This window comes from Thunnus thynnus, chromosome 5 (assembly GCF_963924715.1).
Source record: "Thunnus thynnus chromosome 5, fThuThy2.1, whole genome shotgun sequence".
NCBI classification, from domain to species: Eukaryota; Metazoa; Chordata; class Actinopteri; order Scombriformes; family Scombridae; genus Thunnus; species Thunnus thynnus.
Window position 1 is genome coordinate 29,219,442 of NC_089521.1, and position 20,009 is coordinate 29,239,450.

The following is a 20,009-nucleotide window of genomic DNA, read 5'->3' on the forward strand; positions in this document are numbered from 1 at the left end:
GAGTCTCTGTCGTCGGTCGTTGAACAGCTCTAATGAAGCACCTCAGGGTTTGGTGTTGTGCTGAAGAGCGTATGAATAATACATCAGAGCAGTTGTTTATTTTCCTCTTTTCAGATTTTTTATCTTATGGTTGTATTCAGCAATTATTAGGTCATGATATAAGCTGTCACCGGCCCCGTATGCCTTGAAATTGATGAAAGGTTTGTGGGTTTAATCCAGGTAAATCCTTAAAATGATTGAAAACTGAAAAGAGGCTTTCAGAGTTTTTAAAGTTTTAATCTTTTTTTTTAATATAAATATAGGACTCAAATTCATCAGTATGCCTTCAGCTCTCCAGACCTTTGACTTTTTTATGCCAACTGAAAACCATGTCCATTCAAAAGTTCAGTGATGTAGTCGTGAAACTGTGACAATCTATCAACAATCTCAAGGCACCATGATTTAGATTAAAGAGAATAATTTTGCATTGTCTTCTCCATGTTACAATCTCATAGAATAAATTTAGGCCTCCATGATGACTTTCAACTATAAATGTGACCAATATTATCTTACAGAAAATGTCAATTATGAGTCCTTGAATATCACCAAACAAAGCCCATTTAAGTCCTTGATTTTGACGTTCAAGTGAGTTTATGAATTCTGTTGATCAGCCACAAGTACAAATACATTTCTGTACATGGCATACTTGTACATAAAATAAATACAAATAATGTAAGGGGTAAAAGAAGCAAAGGAAATACATTTTCAGCGGAAAGGATGCCATTTCACTGTGGAAGCAGGAAGAGTTGATTGTGACATTATGTTGGTAGAGTGGACCAGGGCCTGGAGGTCTCAATGTTCCTTGACAAACATGTTTTCAATCCGTTTGAACTCATTAAGATCTCTGAACCATCTTCTCGTAAACGCGTAAATGTTCATCGTTGACTATTCCTGGTCTGTCGGGATCCAGAAGTATTCCACAACCTTCCTGCTTCTGCGATGGGATGCAGAGTCAGGACGCTCTCCTCCTCCGAAGGCGGGCAGCTCGTCAAAGTGACTCGGACCCAAATCCCTCCCTGTGTGTGGGGCGCACACCCTGAACATGGTCCTGGAAACAAGTTCATTCAAAAATGTGTTTGGTGGAGGGAATCCTTTAACAGCAACTTTAACAGCAAGAAGTGTTTCACTGCCCTTGTCTGGTTGAAAGATTCAACTCTCCTGGTGTGGACAGAAATGTGCTTTGTTACACCTGTAATCACACCCAGCAGTGATGTCAGGGTGTCCTGGAGTACACCTTGACATCACTGCAGCAAGGTGAGAAGAGAAACCACTTTTTAACACATTTAGTTTTCATGCCTACCCTCCTAGTTATAGCCCTGACCATAATTTGTGTACCTATAGTGCCGTATTCTATCCTAACTTCTGTCATTCCCATTTGGGAAGTTTCTACATCTGGTGACCCCTCTTGGTAATATCAATAAATACACTGTGATGTATGCGAGTGCCACCCTCAGCTAAACCGAGAGAGTGAAGTTTTCATCATTGTTGTCTCATTTTTCTATAAACAAACACTTTGGACATCAGAATAATTTCAAAGCTGCTATATACACATGCTGTAGATTTTTACATATAGTGGCTTTAACCGGTACAAAACAGGTTATTATGAAATGAATACATGACTTGACATTTTGTCACTGTTGGATGAACACCTCATATCTCCAATTTTGGGTTGTAGTTTGTGGTTTTTGCTTTCTATTACTATGAAGGTTTATATTCTCCCCCGTGGATTAGGATTTTTTCTTTTTTTTAACCTCTTAGACTCATCTCTCTAAGACTTTTAGGTAATAATAATAATACATTCTATTTCATTTTGGAGATACAAGGTTTCCACCTGACAGCATGATGAGTGAGATTAGTTGATTTCAGCGCCCCCTGGTGGTCACAGCACACTATTACCTGGAGGAACTCCTCTCAGGCTCGTCAGAGCTGGACTCAGGGGTGGAGATGTACACAGGGTCTCCTTCCTGAACAGAGTCAAAGGACATGAGAACTGGTTGCTTTTCTTTAAATGAACAGTATTAATGTCATAAAAGAACATTAAAAATATATGTGTGGTTCTGTTTTTTTTTTTTCTGCTGCTGCACAAGTTATTTGATAACTTCATGAACAATCTCACCGTAAAATTTCTTGGCATGCCGTCTTGATTTTTGAGAATTTTCACTCTCTGATCGCTTTCTGTCATGCAAAGGAAGTAGCTCTTGATGTTGGCCTGACACTGTTGGGAAACATAAAACTCATTCAACCACAGAAATACATTTTAATAATACAAAAAAATATGGAAGGAATGTTTTTTTCTTTACAGACAAAACTTGTAATTCTCCAAGTTCTGTGTTGTTCCTATGCTTTTATTCTAATAAAAACATGTCATTCACTCTTGTAGTAGCCACTGCACACTGATGACAACTTGCAATATGATAGATTTTTTTCAACTTTTAACTTCTTCTCTGTGCTGACATTTATATCACAGTGCCAGATTGTCATTGTGTAATGACAGTGAAGCCCTTCAGGTATATATTACAAGACTTGCAAATGCAAATCAGACTACAATTCAAATCCCTCCAACGATGTCTCAGCTCTCTCCTTCAGAAAACACAAGAGTATGATGTTTTTAATGTTTAATGGTAGTGAGGCGTGATGGACGTTAATGGATGTCAAGGATGTTTTCTTACTCCTTTGTTCTGCCTCTGAGCCTTCAGGTCCTCCTGAGCTCTGAATGTGTCGGCTAAAACCTGGTGCTTCTCCCTCCAGCTGAGGCACTCGGCTGTTCTCTCCTGTCTCTCCTTCTCAGCCAGACGTCGCTCGGCGTCGGCCTCCCGCTGAGCCTGGTTGGCCTTTTTGCTCTCCTCCTCTGATGCTATCGCTCTGCGCCTCGAATTCACCTCACTGTAAATGGGAGACTGAAATTACACTGCAGGGAAATTGTTTTGATTCAATTTCCACGTAGTTTGACAAACTCACTCTTGTTTTTTGTCTGCCACATAGGGCTTTTACCCATATTCATTTCCTTTCCATTATAATTTCGACATTTTCTTATTTTGCGACCTTCATTTTGCAAAGGCGTTCAGCATAAACTGGTCTTGGTGTTTTCAAAGCAGCACATAAATGAGAAAACCTTTCATAGGTTTTGTTTGATCATTGCTCGCTGGTTCTAAAAGAAAATGAAAATCAATCATTTTATGTTTATGTGGATACAATAATAAGCAAATCAAGGCGACACGCTGTTGAAGATGGAAAATGAAAGCCCCTTTGAAGTAACTGTGTCACTCAGTCAGGTTGAGTCTGTTTGGATAAATCTGTACTAACCAGGCACATCTGGATTTAGGAATTTTCCCCCATTATTCTTTGAAGAATCACCCAACATTTCACAGAGACCACCTAAGCTCACATCTGAAAAAGGTGAAGAAATGTGTTTTAATGGGTTTAGTTTAAAGGGAGTGTAGCCTTTTGAGAGTCCGCTGTACGTCTTGTGAAACTTGTCTCAGCATCAAACGCTGTCTTTTCAATTTTCATCTTAGATTCTACGGTTTTCTCCTTCAATGTTGCCTCCTTTTATTCCTACGTGTGCTTTCTTCTTCACTTCCCTCATGTCCTCTGCTTTCTTCTCAGCTCCTCTGTCCTCCAGTCCAGCTTTCATTGATCCGTTGCTTTCCCATACACAGAATACACTATACTGAATGATTTTTGATAGCGCTCCTAAACTGGGTCTGTCCTGACTAACGTTATATCTCAGCTGATCTCTACACCACTGGTTGGGCTTTGATTAGGCTTAAAGAACTGTTAAGTGAAAGATGATAATTGATCCACTATTGATGGAAGTTGGAAGCTCCAACTGACCTCAACGGTGTCTGCATTTCATTTTTGTTTACAGCTGATTTTCAATTATCCTTAAAGTGATGCACCTTCAAACTAAGAACTATGTACTCTGGACATTGCCTCGGGCAAAAAAACAACCTTACAATTAGTGTTCCGTACTCAAATTGAGTAAATTACAGCCTAAATAGAGCTAACTTACATACAGTTAATGTATGATGCAGCACTGGGTGGCCCAAAATGGACTTCAAAACAAGAAATCACTTATAGTGACATGATGCTGACATAAATCTTGTTAATGTGATTTCTTTTTATGGGGATTTTCCACACAGTATCATAGCTTACTGTTTAGATTTATTGCTTCCCATAAGCAGATTAGATTCACACTATATTCTTTTTTGATAAGGGGCTACAATCAGTCAACTTTGCTGTATAGATTCTTCCTATTTTTATACAAGAGGCGGGTGACACTTTGTACCGAAAACATGCCTCCACCAGCTCCCTTGCAATTGTTCCAACTTCCTTTTTAAATAAGTATTCCGCACTATCTGCCCAACGTATGGTCGACTTATCAGTTGGGAACAGTTCATATTGTTCAGACTGTGCAACTGATTAGTTTCAGAAAGCAATCATTCAGCCACTTTGAAAAAACAAACCTTGACCCATCACTTCCTCTTTTGTACATTAAACATACACACGACTCAAAAATCCTCTTGAGAACACAGTCATTTAACACCCGCAACAAACATAATCAGAACTTTAGTATCTTATATAAATTCCAGTCATGGAAACTATTATTTTTAAGCAGTTTAAATGATAATTTAATTCAAATAAACAGTTAAATAATGCATTCTGGCAGCAGCATTTCACACAGCTGTCAATCATGATTAAGATGATTAGTTTTGTAAAATACTTTCTTTAAATGCTGTTAAAAAGGTGCTATATAAATTAAGTTTTATTGTTATTTATTATTACTGACTAATCCATGCTCATGTCTCATTATTATTCATCATTTCAGTAGTTCTACAGTATGTTAGTCTGTCCTTGAGTGTCTTACCTCTTATTTGTCAGGTAGATAATTTTACTCCCTGTCACTAATGAAGAGTTTTGGATCTCACATGCCTAACTAAAATTTGCACAGCAGGGCTCTATCCTTGGTCCTACTGTAGTTTATTTTGCCACTTCAAGGTTATTTCTTACAGAGATAACACACAGCTGTATATTTCTTTCAAACCTCATATCCTCTGCACACTCCTTATGATAGTTAAACAGGTCATACACAACTCCAAATTAATGTTAGTGTTGCTCTAAGTCTTCTGGATGTGTAAGTAAGCAATTATTTGCTAACATGTTAGCCATAACAACTTTATAAGCCAGTGTTACAGTGTTGATTGTGCTTATGTCAGCAGGTACTGATGTTTTTCTGCCCCCTAGTGGCCTAAAATTGATGAATGCAGCTTTAACATAAAGCCATGTAATGGATATTGTCAGGTTGAGTAGCAGGCTCATATTATTAGGCTCACATCACAAATTTCTTTCTTCTTTTGGCTTGCTGATAGTGGACAGGTCTCATCAGATAACTCAGAGACACAGGTGCATTAAGTATTCATGCGTAGCAGCATTCAAAGAGTCAACTTGGTTAAGCCACAGTTGGACTGTGAGATAGAGAGCATATCCAGTTAACCAAATGACATGACGGGTACATCATGGCGATGTAACCTGGCGACCACACGTATGTCGGGAAAATGTAACCAGTTGTGGCAATGTGAACGGTGACATTCCAGGATACGTCGTCTGCACATAAATTGATCATGTCGACAGTAGTTCAACTCAACATCGCAGGTACCTCCTCTATTGGCGTCATGTAAAGGTAAATGTGATCTGACTTATTTAACAGATGGATTTTAGCTGGTTAAACACAGCTGCAGCTAATATAATAATAGTTCATTAAGGATCCCTTTTGGTGTGCGATTTTAAAAATTGCTTACAATTGTCAATGTGCATATCAATGACTGATATTTGTCAATGGTTTAGTTGCTTATTTAGAGGCACACCTAAATCAAAGTGATATATACACCTGTTTGCCTACTTTTCTTCTGCTAAGAACAGTTAAGTCTTTACCTCCAGGCTGTTTTCTTTTGGACTAACCGCAAACAACAAAACTGCTTGTTGGCCATTGACACCCACTCAAGGTAATCCCCAAACAACCCGCAGCCAGCCCATCTTTCTTTTCTTTAGTAATTACAGTTTTCTATCACACACATGCAAGAGAGTAACATCTAGTAGGTTAAGCCAGGCTCCTAAGAGCTTTGTTATCTTTTTTTAGCAAGAATTGATCAAAAAAAGTGTTTCAGTCTCTCGTCGTATCATTGCTAAAATTAAATTGCATATGTTGTGTGCTTTCTTAGTCTGCAAACAAGTCATTCATGTTTTTGTTTCTTCTTGCTTAGACTGCTGTACAGTGGATCATATTGGTCCAAAAATTCTGTTGCTCAACTTATTTCTTCTAGTTCTTATCATACCTGAAGGAGAATTAGAGAAATAAGGTGCATAAATATCGTCTCAGTGGGGATAGCATATTCTTTCCTTTTGCAGTCCTATTTAATGGCGTATTTTTACATAAAATCCTTGCCTGGTGCAGCTTTAATGTCAGCCAGGTGCCAGTGAAACTCACCTCTCTTTAATTTGGACATTCTCCTCTGTGATTTGTCTCAGCTTGTGTCGGAGGTCATCTCTGTCTCCCTCCAGGCTTCTGTTCTCCTGCAGCAGGGCCTGTTTCTCTCCAGACACCCGGTCCAGCTTCAGCTTAGTTTCAAAGTAACTCTTCTCTCTTTGTGCCAGTAAAAGCTGCAGATCGGTGTGCTGCACAAAGAAGAGCACATGCAAAGTTAATGCCACAGGTCATAATTGAATTGATTCAGTCCACCGATAATGTTACATCCTGTTTATGCCCTGGCTGATTTGAGTAAATTGATGTCAGTAATGGGGAGAGGGAACTCATCTGCAGTTCATTACCCTCCTCATCAACACATTGTAATGATGATTTATGATTCTTTATTAGATTATTCAGTCATTCATTATTTATTTTCGCCCCCCTCATCTGGAGAAAGTTATGGGTTTCTTTATTGGCTTTCAAAGTCGAAAAACAAATTGATTTTTACAGTTTTTGGCAATGGGTTGTCCCAGTCTTACATGTCAGACCTTTTAAAGTCTTTTAAAGTCTTCTGATATGAGGCTGTTACTCAAGCCGTTCCTGTAGTGGCTACCTGAACAGCCTCCCCTCTTAATATAAATAATATATTAGGTCCCCCTTTACTCAGAAATGTGTTCTGCTTATTGTTACTTCAGTTGGATGTTTGATCTTCACTCTGCAGAATGATGTGTGTGCAGAGTTTGACACTAGAAGGCTGTTTTCACATTCATCTTCTCAAGGGAGAAAATTCCTCTGTTGTTGCCTTAAATCTCAGTTTAAGGTGTCTATGTTACGTGGAGACTTGAAACCTCCAGTGCAAGTACACTAAGAATACATTTTTCAAATGAACAATATTTGCATATTTGTAGATTTGGAATTTTTCAGCAAGGGAGAAGGTATAGATGTCATTTTAAGGATTTTAATGAGTTAGATGAAAGTATTGGGTGGAAAAACCATGTTATTATTTAAAGCAGAGCACTCTTATGTATCTTGAAACATGTCTGGATAATATTTTTAGCTTTCTGACCGGTTATGTTCCAGTTTTGCGTTATATTCCTTGACACTGTACATCATTTTGGGCAACGTCCTCATGACATCCTCAGCATTTCCCAAGTCATGACAATTCTAACCTGCATCCCAACCTGCTCCCTTTTTGTATTTGTTGGCCCTCGCTGATTGGCTGCCTTTTACTGACCTCTGCTTCGAACAAAGACCAAGTAAACTCTATTTTAACTATATTTATTATATATTTTTTATTATTTATTCATTTTACTATATCTAATCTACTCTTTTGTCAATCAGCTTATTTACCATGCAGCTTTTTCAGTTTAGTTTTTGCTTTGTGCTTTCTGTGAGGATTACTTCTGTATCATGAGTTGTTGAAAGCAGCACGCATGAAAACAACTTTGAAAAAAGTATTAAAGTATTAAAATAAATAACACCCATTTGATGGATAGTGTAGTTTGTTTGAATATACAGTATATTTATGGTGTGTCTGATTAAAATGGATGCAAAAAAAAAAAAGTTTCCAGAGAACTTTTCATAAGAATTTGTATTAATAATATAATTAATTACTACAATTCTTATATTCTCAGTGAGGTTTTGTCAGTATATTTATATTTGAAAAGTTTCTGTTCTATAACTACTGAATATTTTACCACTATAATAGAAACACTGACTGATGAATTTTGGGATGACTGTAATACAACTTCTTACCCTGATGGAGCATCCAGACTACATATACATTACATGTACTTTGGTTACACACTAATTGCTCCCTCTAATTATTTTGTTCTGTTGCTAACGAGCTGTTTATGGGTGAGCGTGCAGATCAGCTGACAATATTTGTGTCACTATGTGTGGGTGTTTGTGTGTGTGTTAACCTCTTTTTTAAGCTGCTGTAGTTCTTCACTCAGGCGGCCCCTGTCAGCCTCAGCTGCCTCCTTGTCCCGCTGGCTCCCGAGGGCCCGAGCCTCAGCCAGGGCCCTGCTCTTCTCTGCCTCCCCTCTGGACTCGTCCGCTTGGTCTGCAGCCCGTGAGCACAATGTCACCCTCTGCTGGCTCGTATACAGCCTCTGCTTCAGCTGATGTGGGTCAAAGGGAGCAGTGAGTGTAAACTGTAGTGACTGGGATGTGTGGTAAGGAAACAGTAGAGGCCTTCCTGTGTTTCTTGTTATGTGACTCTGACCACTCAGCTGAAGAATAAGGGTCAGCAATGAGCTACTATGTGGCATGAATGGTATAACATGGAACTACTACATATATTTATTTATTTTACTTCCATTCAATTCAAAATTGACAAATGAATAAAACACTTCCCACATAGCAGAACTACAATCAAAATAAGAGGAAAAAAACTGAGAAAATGTATCACAACTCTTTGTCCTAACAGTTTCCAGTTTCCTAGTTCCATGAACATAAAAACTACATCTTTGGACACTTGCTATCTTCATTATGCATCATCACCATCAGCTGAAAGGTAATTTTTCCATCTTAATAAATGCGGACCAATGCATTGTGGGATTGTTAGCAGTTGTTACCACTTTTTTCATTCCAATGTGGAATTTTTGAGGGCACTATACAGTGGATAATATTCTAAGGACTTTAAACCAATAGCTTACTGTTTGGTCAACTGTTGATGTATTTTACACCTTGTACTTGTACTCTTGTGGACTTTATGTATACTAGATTAAACACTGTGTTGTACAGTACTTCCTTTGGTGACTTGTTCTTTTATTAGTAACACTTTGTGTCTTTTTGGCATTGGAGACATTTCATTTAACACATCAGCATTCAAGAAAGACGACATGAAGAGATTTGTGTTTTTTGACTTGATGTCTTTTCTAAAATGTTGGGTTTTCTGTGTTGTTAATTTGATTTATGAAATGTTAATGTGTTTGTGCGTCTCCATCTTCTCACCCTTTATCCCTTTGTGTCATAAAAATAGAAGATTTTTGAATATAAAATGCAGAGATGGTTAGAGGGCTTTGCTGACAGTAATCAAACCAATGCCCTCATTTTTATGTCGTGGTTTATTGATCATTCTGTTACTAAGTAACTTATAGTCAGTTTGCATTGACAGAAAAGTTTAGTCAATATTTGAGGCTAACAAATATCTTTATAACTGAAATAAATTGTAGCTTTCATTGCAAAAAAAAACAGTGTCAAACTGTATAAACTTTATAAATGGCATAAAATATATAAACCTTTTTTTCCTAAAGATCTACATAATATTTGTTTATGTTGGTGGGTGGTCGTTTAATGATAATCTATACGTTCTTCTTCACTTCTTATTAGTTACCAGGAACGTCAGGCCTTTTTATCTCTTGAGTGATGTATAAAACTACATACAGTGTTTGAGTTGTACCTCTTTGACTTGAGCCTGCAGCTCCTGGTTCAGGTTCCTGAGATTCCTCATGGTCAGCTCGTTCTCTGTGCGCATCATGATCCGCTCCATATGAATCTCATTTGATAAGTACTTGTTTTCTTTCCTCAGATCCTGGCATTCCTGAGGCAAGTTTGTGTTATTAATGATGAGTGATGTGGAACAAAAACAAGAGTTTCATTCCAACGATGATAAAATGATGGATTACACAAAATTAACAAAAATCCCCAGCAATGACCTTTTCTTAATGGTTTTTATGTGAAGAATGATGAACTTCTCTGGATGTATAGTGCTTTGAAACGTAACTGTTTTACTACATCTAAAAAAGCTCAGACTTCAGGAGACTAACTAGCCTATTTTGAGATGTAAAAGCCCCCAAGCTGCAGATTTTTCACGAGTAAGCTGTCAATTAGTTGTTCTTAACGTTCATCGTAGCTGTGAGGACATTGTATGTTTGCTGTTGTGTACTAAAAGGAGGCCACAGTGGATCCTCTTAAAAAATCCTGATTTCTTTAATCTCAGGATTTTTTCAAATCTGGCCATTATGCTTTTCTGTATACATTTAAGTCCTATAAGATACTGGGAACAAATCTCCAATTTTATGAGTGAGTTCTCTGCACAGTGAAGAATATACAAGTAAGCATTAAGCAAATATTGAACACTTTAATGACACAACTGATGGGAACAAATGTTATGTTGTCCCAATTCTACTTGAGATCACATTATACCTTTTAAAAAAGATCTGTTAATAAATATATGACAATACTTGCCTGAAAACAGATAATAGATACATTTCTATTTGTAATGTTAGATTGAACAGTCTGTGATAATACATTTTTTTAACGCCTAAAACTTTTAAAACTCATATATATTCACTAATATATTCTGTAATACCCTTTCAAAATTTTCCTACAGGTTATGAGTAAAACTATCTGAATCTCTGAGGATGCTTGTAAAGGTCTTTCACCCTCTCTTCCTCCTTACCTTCCTCGTTCTGACCAGCTCTCCTTGCAGGTGGTTGATCTGCAGGAAGGAGCCGTTGGAGCCGACGGCGCTGACCGGCCTGACAACTCGTACAGGCCTCCTGGACGGTCGCGAGAGACCTTTGACCTCTTCCGTTGTCCCGCTCCCGAACAGACTGCCTCTGTTAACATTAGTGCTGCTCACGGAGAAAGACTTGTACAGGCTGTCGTCTAAAGAGGGCTTCCCAGCTGTCTGCAGGTCTGTGTGGGATTTTGTCCGAAGTGCCATTTCAAAACCAGTTTTGTCAAAATGTCACTCAACCAAAAATGTGAGGAAGCTCTGAGAGCAAACGGAGCTCCCAGTTAGTGTTGAGAGCATAGGCCAACAACGTGAATGAAGTTCTCGGTTTCATGTTGAGTTCATTGGGTGTATCCTATCGCCAACTGAGCATCATTCATTATACATTAGGTAACATGATAGGACAAACCTGCATGTGACAGAGGCAAAAACAGTCTCAGTATTTTGGTATGAGGACACCGACAGTATTGTCACACAGTGAGGTCGGTTAGGTGTTAAGTATAAATCAAATTTTCACATGAACTCCTCACACAGTCATAAAACTCTACATTGGCAGACAGACATTTTCAGGGGCAAACAATCTAAAGTGGGGCACCTCCTTGGTGTCCAGAGAAAGAGCAGTGGGGGCTGAGGGGACAGGGAAGGGACAGTGTTTGATGGGACACTGGTAGAGACATCACAGGTGTCTTTGAGATTTGCTGAGAAGTACGGAAAGCCAAAGGTGCAATTATTTTTGTTTTCTTCACTTATATTCTAGTTGGTTAATCATTGGAAACATACAGTATTTTTACAACTCTATCTACAAGAAAAACAACAGCAGACATCCTTTGAATTGTCTTTTAATTATGATCTTTAATAAACAAAATTGGTGTTTTTTAACTCAAATTATGTTCAGAGGTCGTTTTTCTACCTTAACCTAACCAAACCTTTGGACATTTGGTCTCTACTGCCTTCCATAGAAAAAAGCTTTTTTTTTTACTGAAGAAGAAAATACTGGCCCCTTTGTATGGTCTCTCATCTTCTCCGACTGGCAGGACTCTTGCTCACCCCCTTATGCCACTGTTAAAGTGCCCTTGAGCAAGGTGCATAACCGCCAAAACTGCAGTTGAGCTGCTCAGAGACCAACATATAAAACCGGTTGTACTGGGCATGAATGTCGGTATTGAGTAAAGTTTTCCTTAAGGGCATTCCTCCATGGATAAATAACAGCTAATGATGATAATAATAAACTTCATTGACTGCATATATATTTCTTTAAACCACTTTCATGTCTAACAGGAACAGTAAAACAGACTGAGAAAAAAAAGTTCAGTATTTGACAAGTCTATCTGAGAAAAGAAAACTGTTTGCAGTTGGCTTTGGTTCAATGACCACAGAAAAGCTGTTTCAGTTACAATCCTTTCTTGTCCCTGAGGAGGACTTTCTGTAATGATGCTGCGTGAAGCAAATTGTCACACTTTTATCACTGAATTATGCTTTTCTCTCCCTGTGGGTGAAGTGAGACTTACACACTTCCTGACAAGGGAAGTGTGACCAATTAGCGTCTCCTGTAGCTCCTATCTGTGTTACAGCATTGTATCCCTTACAGCCCAGCCCCACCCTTCCATGCTGGAGACACGTATCACTGGGTGTTGCCTCCTGATCTCCTGTAGGAAACGTTTCACGAGGGGGTGGGCCAAGACAGGTCTGTCACCAAAACCTTCATGACAGGAGGAAATAGCTGCTGCATACACTTTTTAAGTGGCATGAGAAAACCCCTTTTCCACCAGATACTGTAAAAAGGAAATAACCTCTCCCACTGCATATGTCAGGGGGTCTAGTCTCCTTTCCCAGCACCAGCGTTGGAATCCCAACCATGTGAAAGTGTCTCTACAATCTATTGAGACCTTCAGGGCAAAATCTTTGCTTGGAGTGAGGACCTCTACACCCAACTTATCTCGTTTCTTAGAGGCAGGGCTTCCTTCAGTTGTTGGGTTGACTTGACAGTTGTCAGATTGACTTGACATAAGAATCATGTCAAGAACTGTCAGTGGATTTAAATGATGGAAGAGACATATTTTATCAGTATGGACTGAGAAGAGATAATAAAATGTCAACAAGTCCTTCAAATTAAACAACATGATGAAGTGTTTTCTGATCTGACACAACTATCAGCAGTTATCAGCAGGATGACGTCATTTGTCTCCCAAAACCACTAACGTCTTTACAATATGTTGGATAACATACTGTATATTTATCTGTGAATGACTTTTTGGCAAACAAAATAAATGTATTTGTTCATTTATAGCCTATATAACATATAAAACATGAAATATTTGCTTATTTGGTGTAATAACAATGCTTTGTCAAATTGTCTTTACCAAATGTACAAGCTCACTTTGGGTCAAAAGTTTACCACTTTTGTACATATTGGGTAAGAAGAGAAGGTAAAAAAGCTGAAGGGAAAAAATAATTTCTTATTATTTTGACACCTTTAGCACGGGGCTCATCAAACAATGGGGAAGCAAAGGTAACGAAACACAAGAGTTAAAGGGATCACAATGTTGTATGGAACGAATGTGCCCTGTTACTATTCAGGGTTAAAGGTTTATTGCCCCACTACTTCACCCACACTGAACATACAGGCAGATTGTTGCATGTTGTCTCTAATCGGTTCTTTGATGTGTGCCATAGGAAAGACCGCTATTCCAATGTGTTGGTTTGAAACAAAAGGAAGAAGGGCTGAACACTTTTCCGCTAGGCCAGAGAGCAACATGATGCAGCAGAAATATTGTAGAAAAATACCATTGTTTAACAGAGAACAAAGGATCTACAGATGATTATAGAGAAGAAAAGAGAGAAAAGAATTGACAGAAGCACAGGAACAGTGTGGAGGAAGTTCCCTTTGCGACCGGTCTGTCAGAGGAAACGTACCTCTGGATAATAGATGCTGGCAAAGCAGAAAAACACTAAACCACTGAAAAAGAAAGAAAATATAATTTTAAAGTTGTTTCATGCTTCATCCATATTTGGCTGAGGCGGAACCGGTTTGATAGAGCAGCGTGAAAGAACCTGGCCCACATCACCTCTTTATAAATGCTAAGAGGATCATCTTCTTTTTATTTATCTATTTATTCCTCTTAAGGTGTTTTTTTTAAAGCTAATGTTTCCTGTCATCCTCCTTTAACACTTCCTGGAAATCCTCAATTTTGTTTTCATTTTTAACTAGTGTAGTGCAGTGAATGTGTGATTTAATAACCAAAACAATGCTTTCAATCAAACACACTGAGAGCTGCAGTCAAGGTCTTTCTCCGGTGGCACGATGTGTCTGTTATCTCATGACGGGGCATCAAGCAGATTTGACCTCTGCTTCCTGTTTCCTCTTCTCCTCCACATCACATTCGTTGTAAAGTTTTTCCCCTACGTTCGCTTTATTTGGTTCTTCATCTTCGACCACTTCAGCTATATATATTTTATGCTAAACATGGCAAGATTTTTGCTTTTTACTCAGTTCCTACTTCTGTCTTTTGCAGTCTTTTCACTGGCATCTGGCTCCAGTCTAATTAAAGGTAAGTTGTTTATTTCTAGTGTAGGTGAAGGGCCACACTTACTGGCAAATTTAGAAAATCTATCTTCTATCTTATTGTTTGTATTACTGGTGTAATAATACTGTAATAGATTACCAATGCATGAATGTGTAACATTTTAAACATTTATTTTAGACTTTCTTTATGACCTTTTTAATTATTCATACATGACCATTTTTAGTTAAAGGAATATTTTTAAGCCATGTGACTCAGTATAACTTCTATACTTGTGGTTGCTTTTTGTGTGACAATCAAGAAGTTAAGTTTATTCTACACCCTCCGTCCAAAGACGGCTTCAAAAATACATAAAAAAATGTCAAATTGTCAAATATCATGAGTTCAATGAGGAAAAAGTTAATTAGGAGGTAATCTGTGGCCTGTGTGCTTATGTTATGTGCTGATATACTGCATCTATAGATCATATAGTCTATAGTAAAATATATAGTGTATGATAGGGTGCTTTAACTCTGGATTGACAAGATTATCACAAGTCATGAAGTCATCACAAGTTTGAAAGGACTGTAGGGAAAGTTTAAAAATGTTTTATAAGATATGTATAAAATACATTTTTGACATTATGTTTTTATTTTCTATCCCAAAATGTATATGGCTGTTTGGATCGGAGTACAACATAAGCCTGCATAAGAGTGTAAGATGTTGGTGTTACTGTGTCATGCGTTCCAAATGTGTAATAAAGATTATGTACATATTCTGTATTTTACAAAATTTCAGCAGTCCCTAAAAGTCAGAGAGCTGCTGGAGTCTTCATGCTTATCGAAGGAGGAAAGTATACCTTCAACTTCACTGCTGCCAAAGCCGCCTGCCTATCTCTGAACGTCACCATAGCGACACGAACCCAGATAGAGCGAGCAGTGCAGCGTGGACTGGAGATGTGCAAGTAGGCTGAAAGCATTTGGTGACTGCTGTTTTGCAGGAGAAGGAAGTTCAGGGATTGATCCATATAATGTTGAAGATTCCTCCTGTTGATAGCTAATAAATTGAGATGACATTCAGTCCCTTTGAGTTTGACCTTTTTAATGCCAGGAAAATTCCAGCAATAGGATTTATTTTTTTTATCTATGGCAGAGTGGAATACTATTTATTTTAAAACATCCTATGTACTGTATCTTCAGTCAGTACTTGTATACTGCACCTAAAATGCACCTAAAGCCTAAAAACAGACCCTTGAACAGATTTGGATGACTGTGATATAAATCAGGCTCTTGTCCTTTGTGGAGCTGTAACATTTTTAAAGGGGACCTATAATACTTTTTGTGATTTTATGTTATTTTTATATTTTTATAATGTCAGATGTCTATGTTAAACATGGTCAAAGTTTCAAAACTTGAGGTGAACGTATGTAAAAATGCCAGGCTTCAGCCTGCTTTGAGCGCTTTGTTTGCAATGTTGCCTCTACCTCCTCCACAAACAGCCGTCTGTTCTGTAGTCTTTGTTGCTAAGGTTGATCCGTGAGTTGTTCTCGTTGTCCACTCACATATTTCAGATTGAGTTTGGGCTCAAACATGTACGGATGTATTTGAGAAGCCTCCATTTCAAGAAAAGAACAACAAAAAGAAGTTAAATCCTGTTACTATTGTTTGTTTATGTAGCCCTCTGAGCAGCCGGAGCTGGCCAATCAGAACAAAGTGGGTTCCTGGGGAGGGGGGCCTTAAAGAGACATGAGCTAAAATGGCCTGTTTCAAACAGAGGCTGAACTTAGGGGCTACATGAAGGACCAGTATAAGTTAAATAACAAGTTTTTTGAACTGTAAATCATGCAAAGATATTCCAGTATAACCCCAGAATAAAAATATAGATCTGGAAATGTGCACGATACGTTCCCTTTAAAGTCACTCTGTGACGGATTTGAACCAACTTTGGTGCCCCCAAGTGGGAGTATCAAAAGGTTGCTAATACAACAAAAGACATGCATACAGCAATGCATGTCACTAGACATAGCCTGTAAAGACCAAAGCAAAACCGAGCTAGAATAATGACATTTTATTTCTAAACACAAGATGCATCAAGATAACACTCTTCCATTGGCTGAGTGAGCAGATTTTGCAGATCAAAGGTGAACAAAGATGATCTTTGATCTATTCTATTCTCAGAAACTGTGGAATCATGAAAAATGAGGATATTCCGTCAGAGAGGGATCTTCATTATCTGCATAAAACAACAAAGGTCAAAGAAGGTTAACCAGAGTCTTGAGTCAGTGCATTCATCACTGATTTTGAGTTTTAGCAAAGATTAATGCAAGTTCACCAACAGTCTGACTTGACTTGTGCTGACTTACAGTGATTCCCTCCTGATCTTTACAGAATCTTATTTCTACAGAGTTAACTGAAATACTTTTTCATCAATCTTTTTAATTTTATTATGTGCACTTTATTTATTATTCTAACAGATTCGGCTGGATAGATGGACAGGTCGCGGTCATCCCACGAATAACAGCTGATAAAAATTGTGGAAAGGGAAAAACTGGGGTGGTGCCGTGGTACGCAAGAGCAGATCAAAAGTTTGGTGTCTTCTGTTTTAATGCATCAGGTACTGTATATTTACTGCACTGTATACTGTATACTCCCTTGTATACTCAATAAGTAACTATTTCAAGTTTAATGGGAACTTCTAAAAATCCATTATCAGTTTCTGATTTACTGAGCTGTGTTAAAATATAAATCTTTTTTCTTCTCACCACTTGCAGATTTAGAGGAATCTCCAAAAACATCAACAGCCAGCCCACAAACCTCCTCATTTTCTAAATCACTGGTGGCACTGACCCAAACCTCAAGATCTGCTGCGACACCTCTGCTCAGATTAACAACCAAGTCTCCATCTTCCAGGAAGCCAAAAACAACAGAATCCCCTCAACATATACCTCTCACCTCATCCTTTACTCTCCTGTTCATGACAACACCTCCAACTGGAATCTCCCCCACCTCCCCTCCTCTTAAACCTTTCTCCACCCGTACTTCTACTTCTCTTTCTAACCTCATCACTTCTTCACCTGCTGTTACTAATTTTGCCTCTTCAACTTCTGTTCACGCCGCCAATTTCTCTGTTTCCTCTGAATCGGTGCCGCTGCAGACTGTGAGCTCTGCAAAGCCTTCTTTAGGAGGTACGTCTTTGTCCGGGTTGTTTTTTTACTGTTTTTTGACACTTGCACATGGTGGTTGTAACTTTCTGTTGTTTCAGATTTTTAAAGAAGAGGCAAAATTCTCTGCTCTGATTAGATTAATTACTCCTCTCTGTTGTGAAAATTATTATCACATTACAGTGCAATGGATTTGGAGGTCTGGAGCGTGGGTGGGTGGATGTTATTGCCTTCAGTTCCACCAACTTTGGTTCAATTGACAACTCTTGCAAAGACAAAGACCTAAAAGACATAGATTTTCCCTTTATGGCATAAGTTGATGGCCATAAAATATAAATATGATAGAATTAGTGGTAATCATTCATCATTTTTTTGCATGTTTCCCTCAGCTGTTACTATAGTGATCATCATCCTTGGCATCATCCTTCTGATTCTGACTGCAGCAGGTGCTGTGTGGTACTACAAACTGTAAGTCATTTTTCAAGTCCTGCAATAAAGGACAGTTTCACAATTTTTTTAAGTGTGTCTTAAAACAACAGTCAGGTGTCCATATGAACAGTGAAAGAGGTTTTCCTCACTGTAATCATTCCTCCTGGTCATACTGGTTATTAAAAGATCCCTTTCAAATGTGCTTTCAATGTAAGTGATGGGGGCCAAAATCTATCTGGTCTAGTGTGTTCACACAGTCATTTTGTGAAAAAGTGCATTTAAACATTAATCTGAAGTTTATATGAGGCTTCAGCAGTATGTGTTAGTCATATCAAGTGGATATCTGCCACATTTACAACCTTTTTAGCATCAAATTCCCTCTTTGTGTTTCCCTGTTGAGCTGCAGTGGAAGTATAGTAACAAAAAGAGGAACCTTGGCACTAAAAAGACTGTAACGTTGATTTGATTAATTTGGATGGTTGAAGCTTCATATTAATTTCAGATAAACTTTTAAAGGACTGTGGATTTTTTTCCCATCATTTACATTTTAAGTGCATTATGAAGGGATCCTTTAATGGTTAGTATGAACATGAGGAATGATTATGGCTATTTCGATGTTCATTTGGGCACTCAAATAATGTTTTACGACAGCAATTGTGAAGCTATCCTTTAAAAACATATTCAGCTTTGATAAAACATGTCATATACAACAATGTTATATTAAGAAGAACCTAATTGTCTGTGTGGAATATAGAAGAATAAATGCAAAACAATAATTTGGTATCATCCTGCAGGATAGAAAAGATGAATTTCTCCACTGTTCATAGACTAGATGCAACTTAAGCAATATCTTCTTTGATCCTTGATGCACTCGATTTATTACTGTTTTCCACACGTTTACAAAACTTAGTATTAGTTACATTTAGCCAAAGGCAGTTTAACAAACTGATACTGGAGAGGAAAATTATCTTACAGTCTCAATAATGTTTATACTGTATTCCAAATGCTTTTAAAAAAAATGTGTGTTATGTTTTTTTCTCTCTTTTTTTTGGAAAAGGAGTATTTTCCACTGTCGGTCTCAGGGGCAGCAGAAGGACGACATAGAGACGGAAATGTGGAAGCACACCGACAGTGAGATGGACCTTCACGGTCAACAAGGAGCAGAGGAGGAAGACGACGGAGAAGAAACAGACAGGAAGTACTCCAGTGACGTCATGCTGTTTGTGAATCCAGACATCAAAACAAACTCTGCGGAGTAACTTTATGATGTTTCTGAAGGGGATTTTCTACAGAGGAACTTATGAATTGATACCACAGCGTTTTCTGATTAATGTCAGAAAACGATCTAGTCTTTGACAGAATGGAGGATTTACTTGCTTTGAATGGTTTATTTTGCTTTTCAAAGTCATTGTAAATATGCACATAGATTATACAGCCTTTTCTTCAAACCTTATTCAGTTGTATGTTCCTCTGTGTTTTGTGTGCAAGGACGTAGGATTTTATCTCATAGCCTAAAGATCATGTTTATAATTTTTTTTCATTAAATGCACTTAATTTTCCATCAAATGGTGTGTTAGAATTTTGTTTTAAATCATATTTATAGTCATCTCAACAGCCAAACACATTTCTCAGACACATTTCTATGATTTTACAATATCATCATCTTGCCTGTATAATTATTTACATTATTGATTAATGTATTATTTTTGTGCTTTTGATTAACTGTTTTAATGTATGTCAAAAATAGTGAAGGGTAAAATAACATCGTCAGCTTACTTGTTTCATCTTACCAACGGTTCTAAATCCAAACACATTCAATTTAAAATAGAGAAAAGCAGCAAACCGTCACATCAGAGAAGTTGGAACCCATAAATGTTTGGCTTTTAGGCTTCATAACAGACTTAAACTCTCTACATTTTCCGTCAATTGATTGATTGTTTGAACAATACTGAA

General features: G+C 37.9%; 2 protein-coding genes across 3 annotated transcripts; one reads left to right on the forward strand and one right to left on the reverse strand.

Moving 5' to 3' along the window:
• Positions 1-541: 541 nt before the first annotated feature.
• On the reverse strand, positions 542-10,045 carry LOC137183491 (trichohyalin). Of its 2 annotated transcripts, XM_067590609.1 has the most exons (7): positions 9,909-10,045; positions 8,425-8,625; positions 6,524-6,711; positions 2,709-2,922; positions 2,156-2,254; positions 1,936-2,003; positions 542-1,087 (listed from the first exon to the last, which is right to left on the reverse strand). In XM_067590609.1, the coding sequence occupies exons 1-7, from the start codon at positions 9,996-9,998 to the stop codon at positions 925-927; spliced, it is 1,023 nt and encodes a 340-aa protein (XP_067446710.1). In that variant the 5' UTR covers positions 9,999-10,045; the 3' UTR covers positions 542-924. The 2 variants fall into 2 exon arrangements, with proteins under 2 accessions (XP_067446710.1, XP_067446709.1); XM_067590608.1 differs by lacking the exon at positions 9,909-10,045 and having other exon boundaries at positions 8,425-9,163.
• Positions 10,046-14,268: 4,223 nt separating this feature from the next.
• lyve1b (lymphatic vessel endothelial hyaluronic receptor 1b) lies at positions 14,269-19,616 on the forward strand. The gene is made up of 6 exons (XM_067591078.1): positions 14,269-14,515; positions 15,266-15,431; positions 16,941-17,080; positions 17,238-17,651; positions 18,017-18,095; positions 19,114-19,616. Exons 1-6 carry the CDS (start codon positions 14,269-14,271, stop codon positions 19,313-19,315), a joined length of 1,248 nt encoding a protein of 415 aa, XP_067447179.1. The 3' UTR covers positions 19,316-19,616.
• Positions 19,617-20,009: the final 393 nt, after the last annotated feature.

What these genes read in the sequence shown, in the direction of transcription:
- LOC137183491 (XM_067590608.1), bottom strand. Translation starts at nt 8,775, where the DNA reads ATGCCACATAGTAGCTCATTGCTGACCCTTATTCTTCAGCTGAGTGGT. An exon ending in CTCAGAGGCAGAACAAAGGA is followed by an intron (nt 2,255 to 2,708) that starts GTAAGAAAACAT and finishes GTTTCCCAACAG; the next exon opens with TGTCAGGCCAACATCAAGAG. An exon ending in CCTGAGAGGAGTTCCTCCAG is followed by an intron (nt 1,088 to 1,935) that starts GTAATAGTGTGC and finishes ACTTGTTTCCAG; the next exon opens with GACCATGTTCAGGGTGTGCG.
- lyve1b (XM_067591078.1), top strand. Translation starts at nt 14,269, where the DNA reads ATGTGTCTGTTATCTCATGACGGGGCATCAAGCAGATTTGACCTCTGC. An exon ending in TGGCTCCAGTCTAATTAAAG is followed by an intron (nt 14,516 to 15,265) that starts GTAAGTTGTTTA and finishes ACAAAATTTCAG; the next exon opens with CAGTCCCTAAAAGTCAGAGA. An exon ending in CTTCTGTTTTAATGCATCAG is followed by an intron (nt 17,081 to 17,237) that starts GTACTGTATATT and finishes CACCACTTGCAG; the next exon opens with ATTTAGAGGAATCTCCAAAA.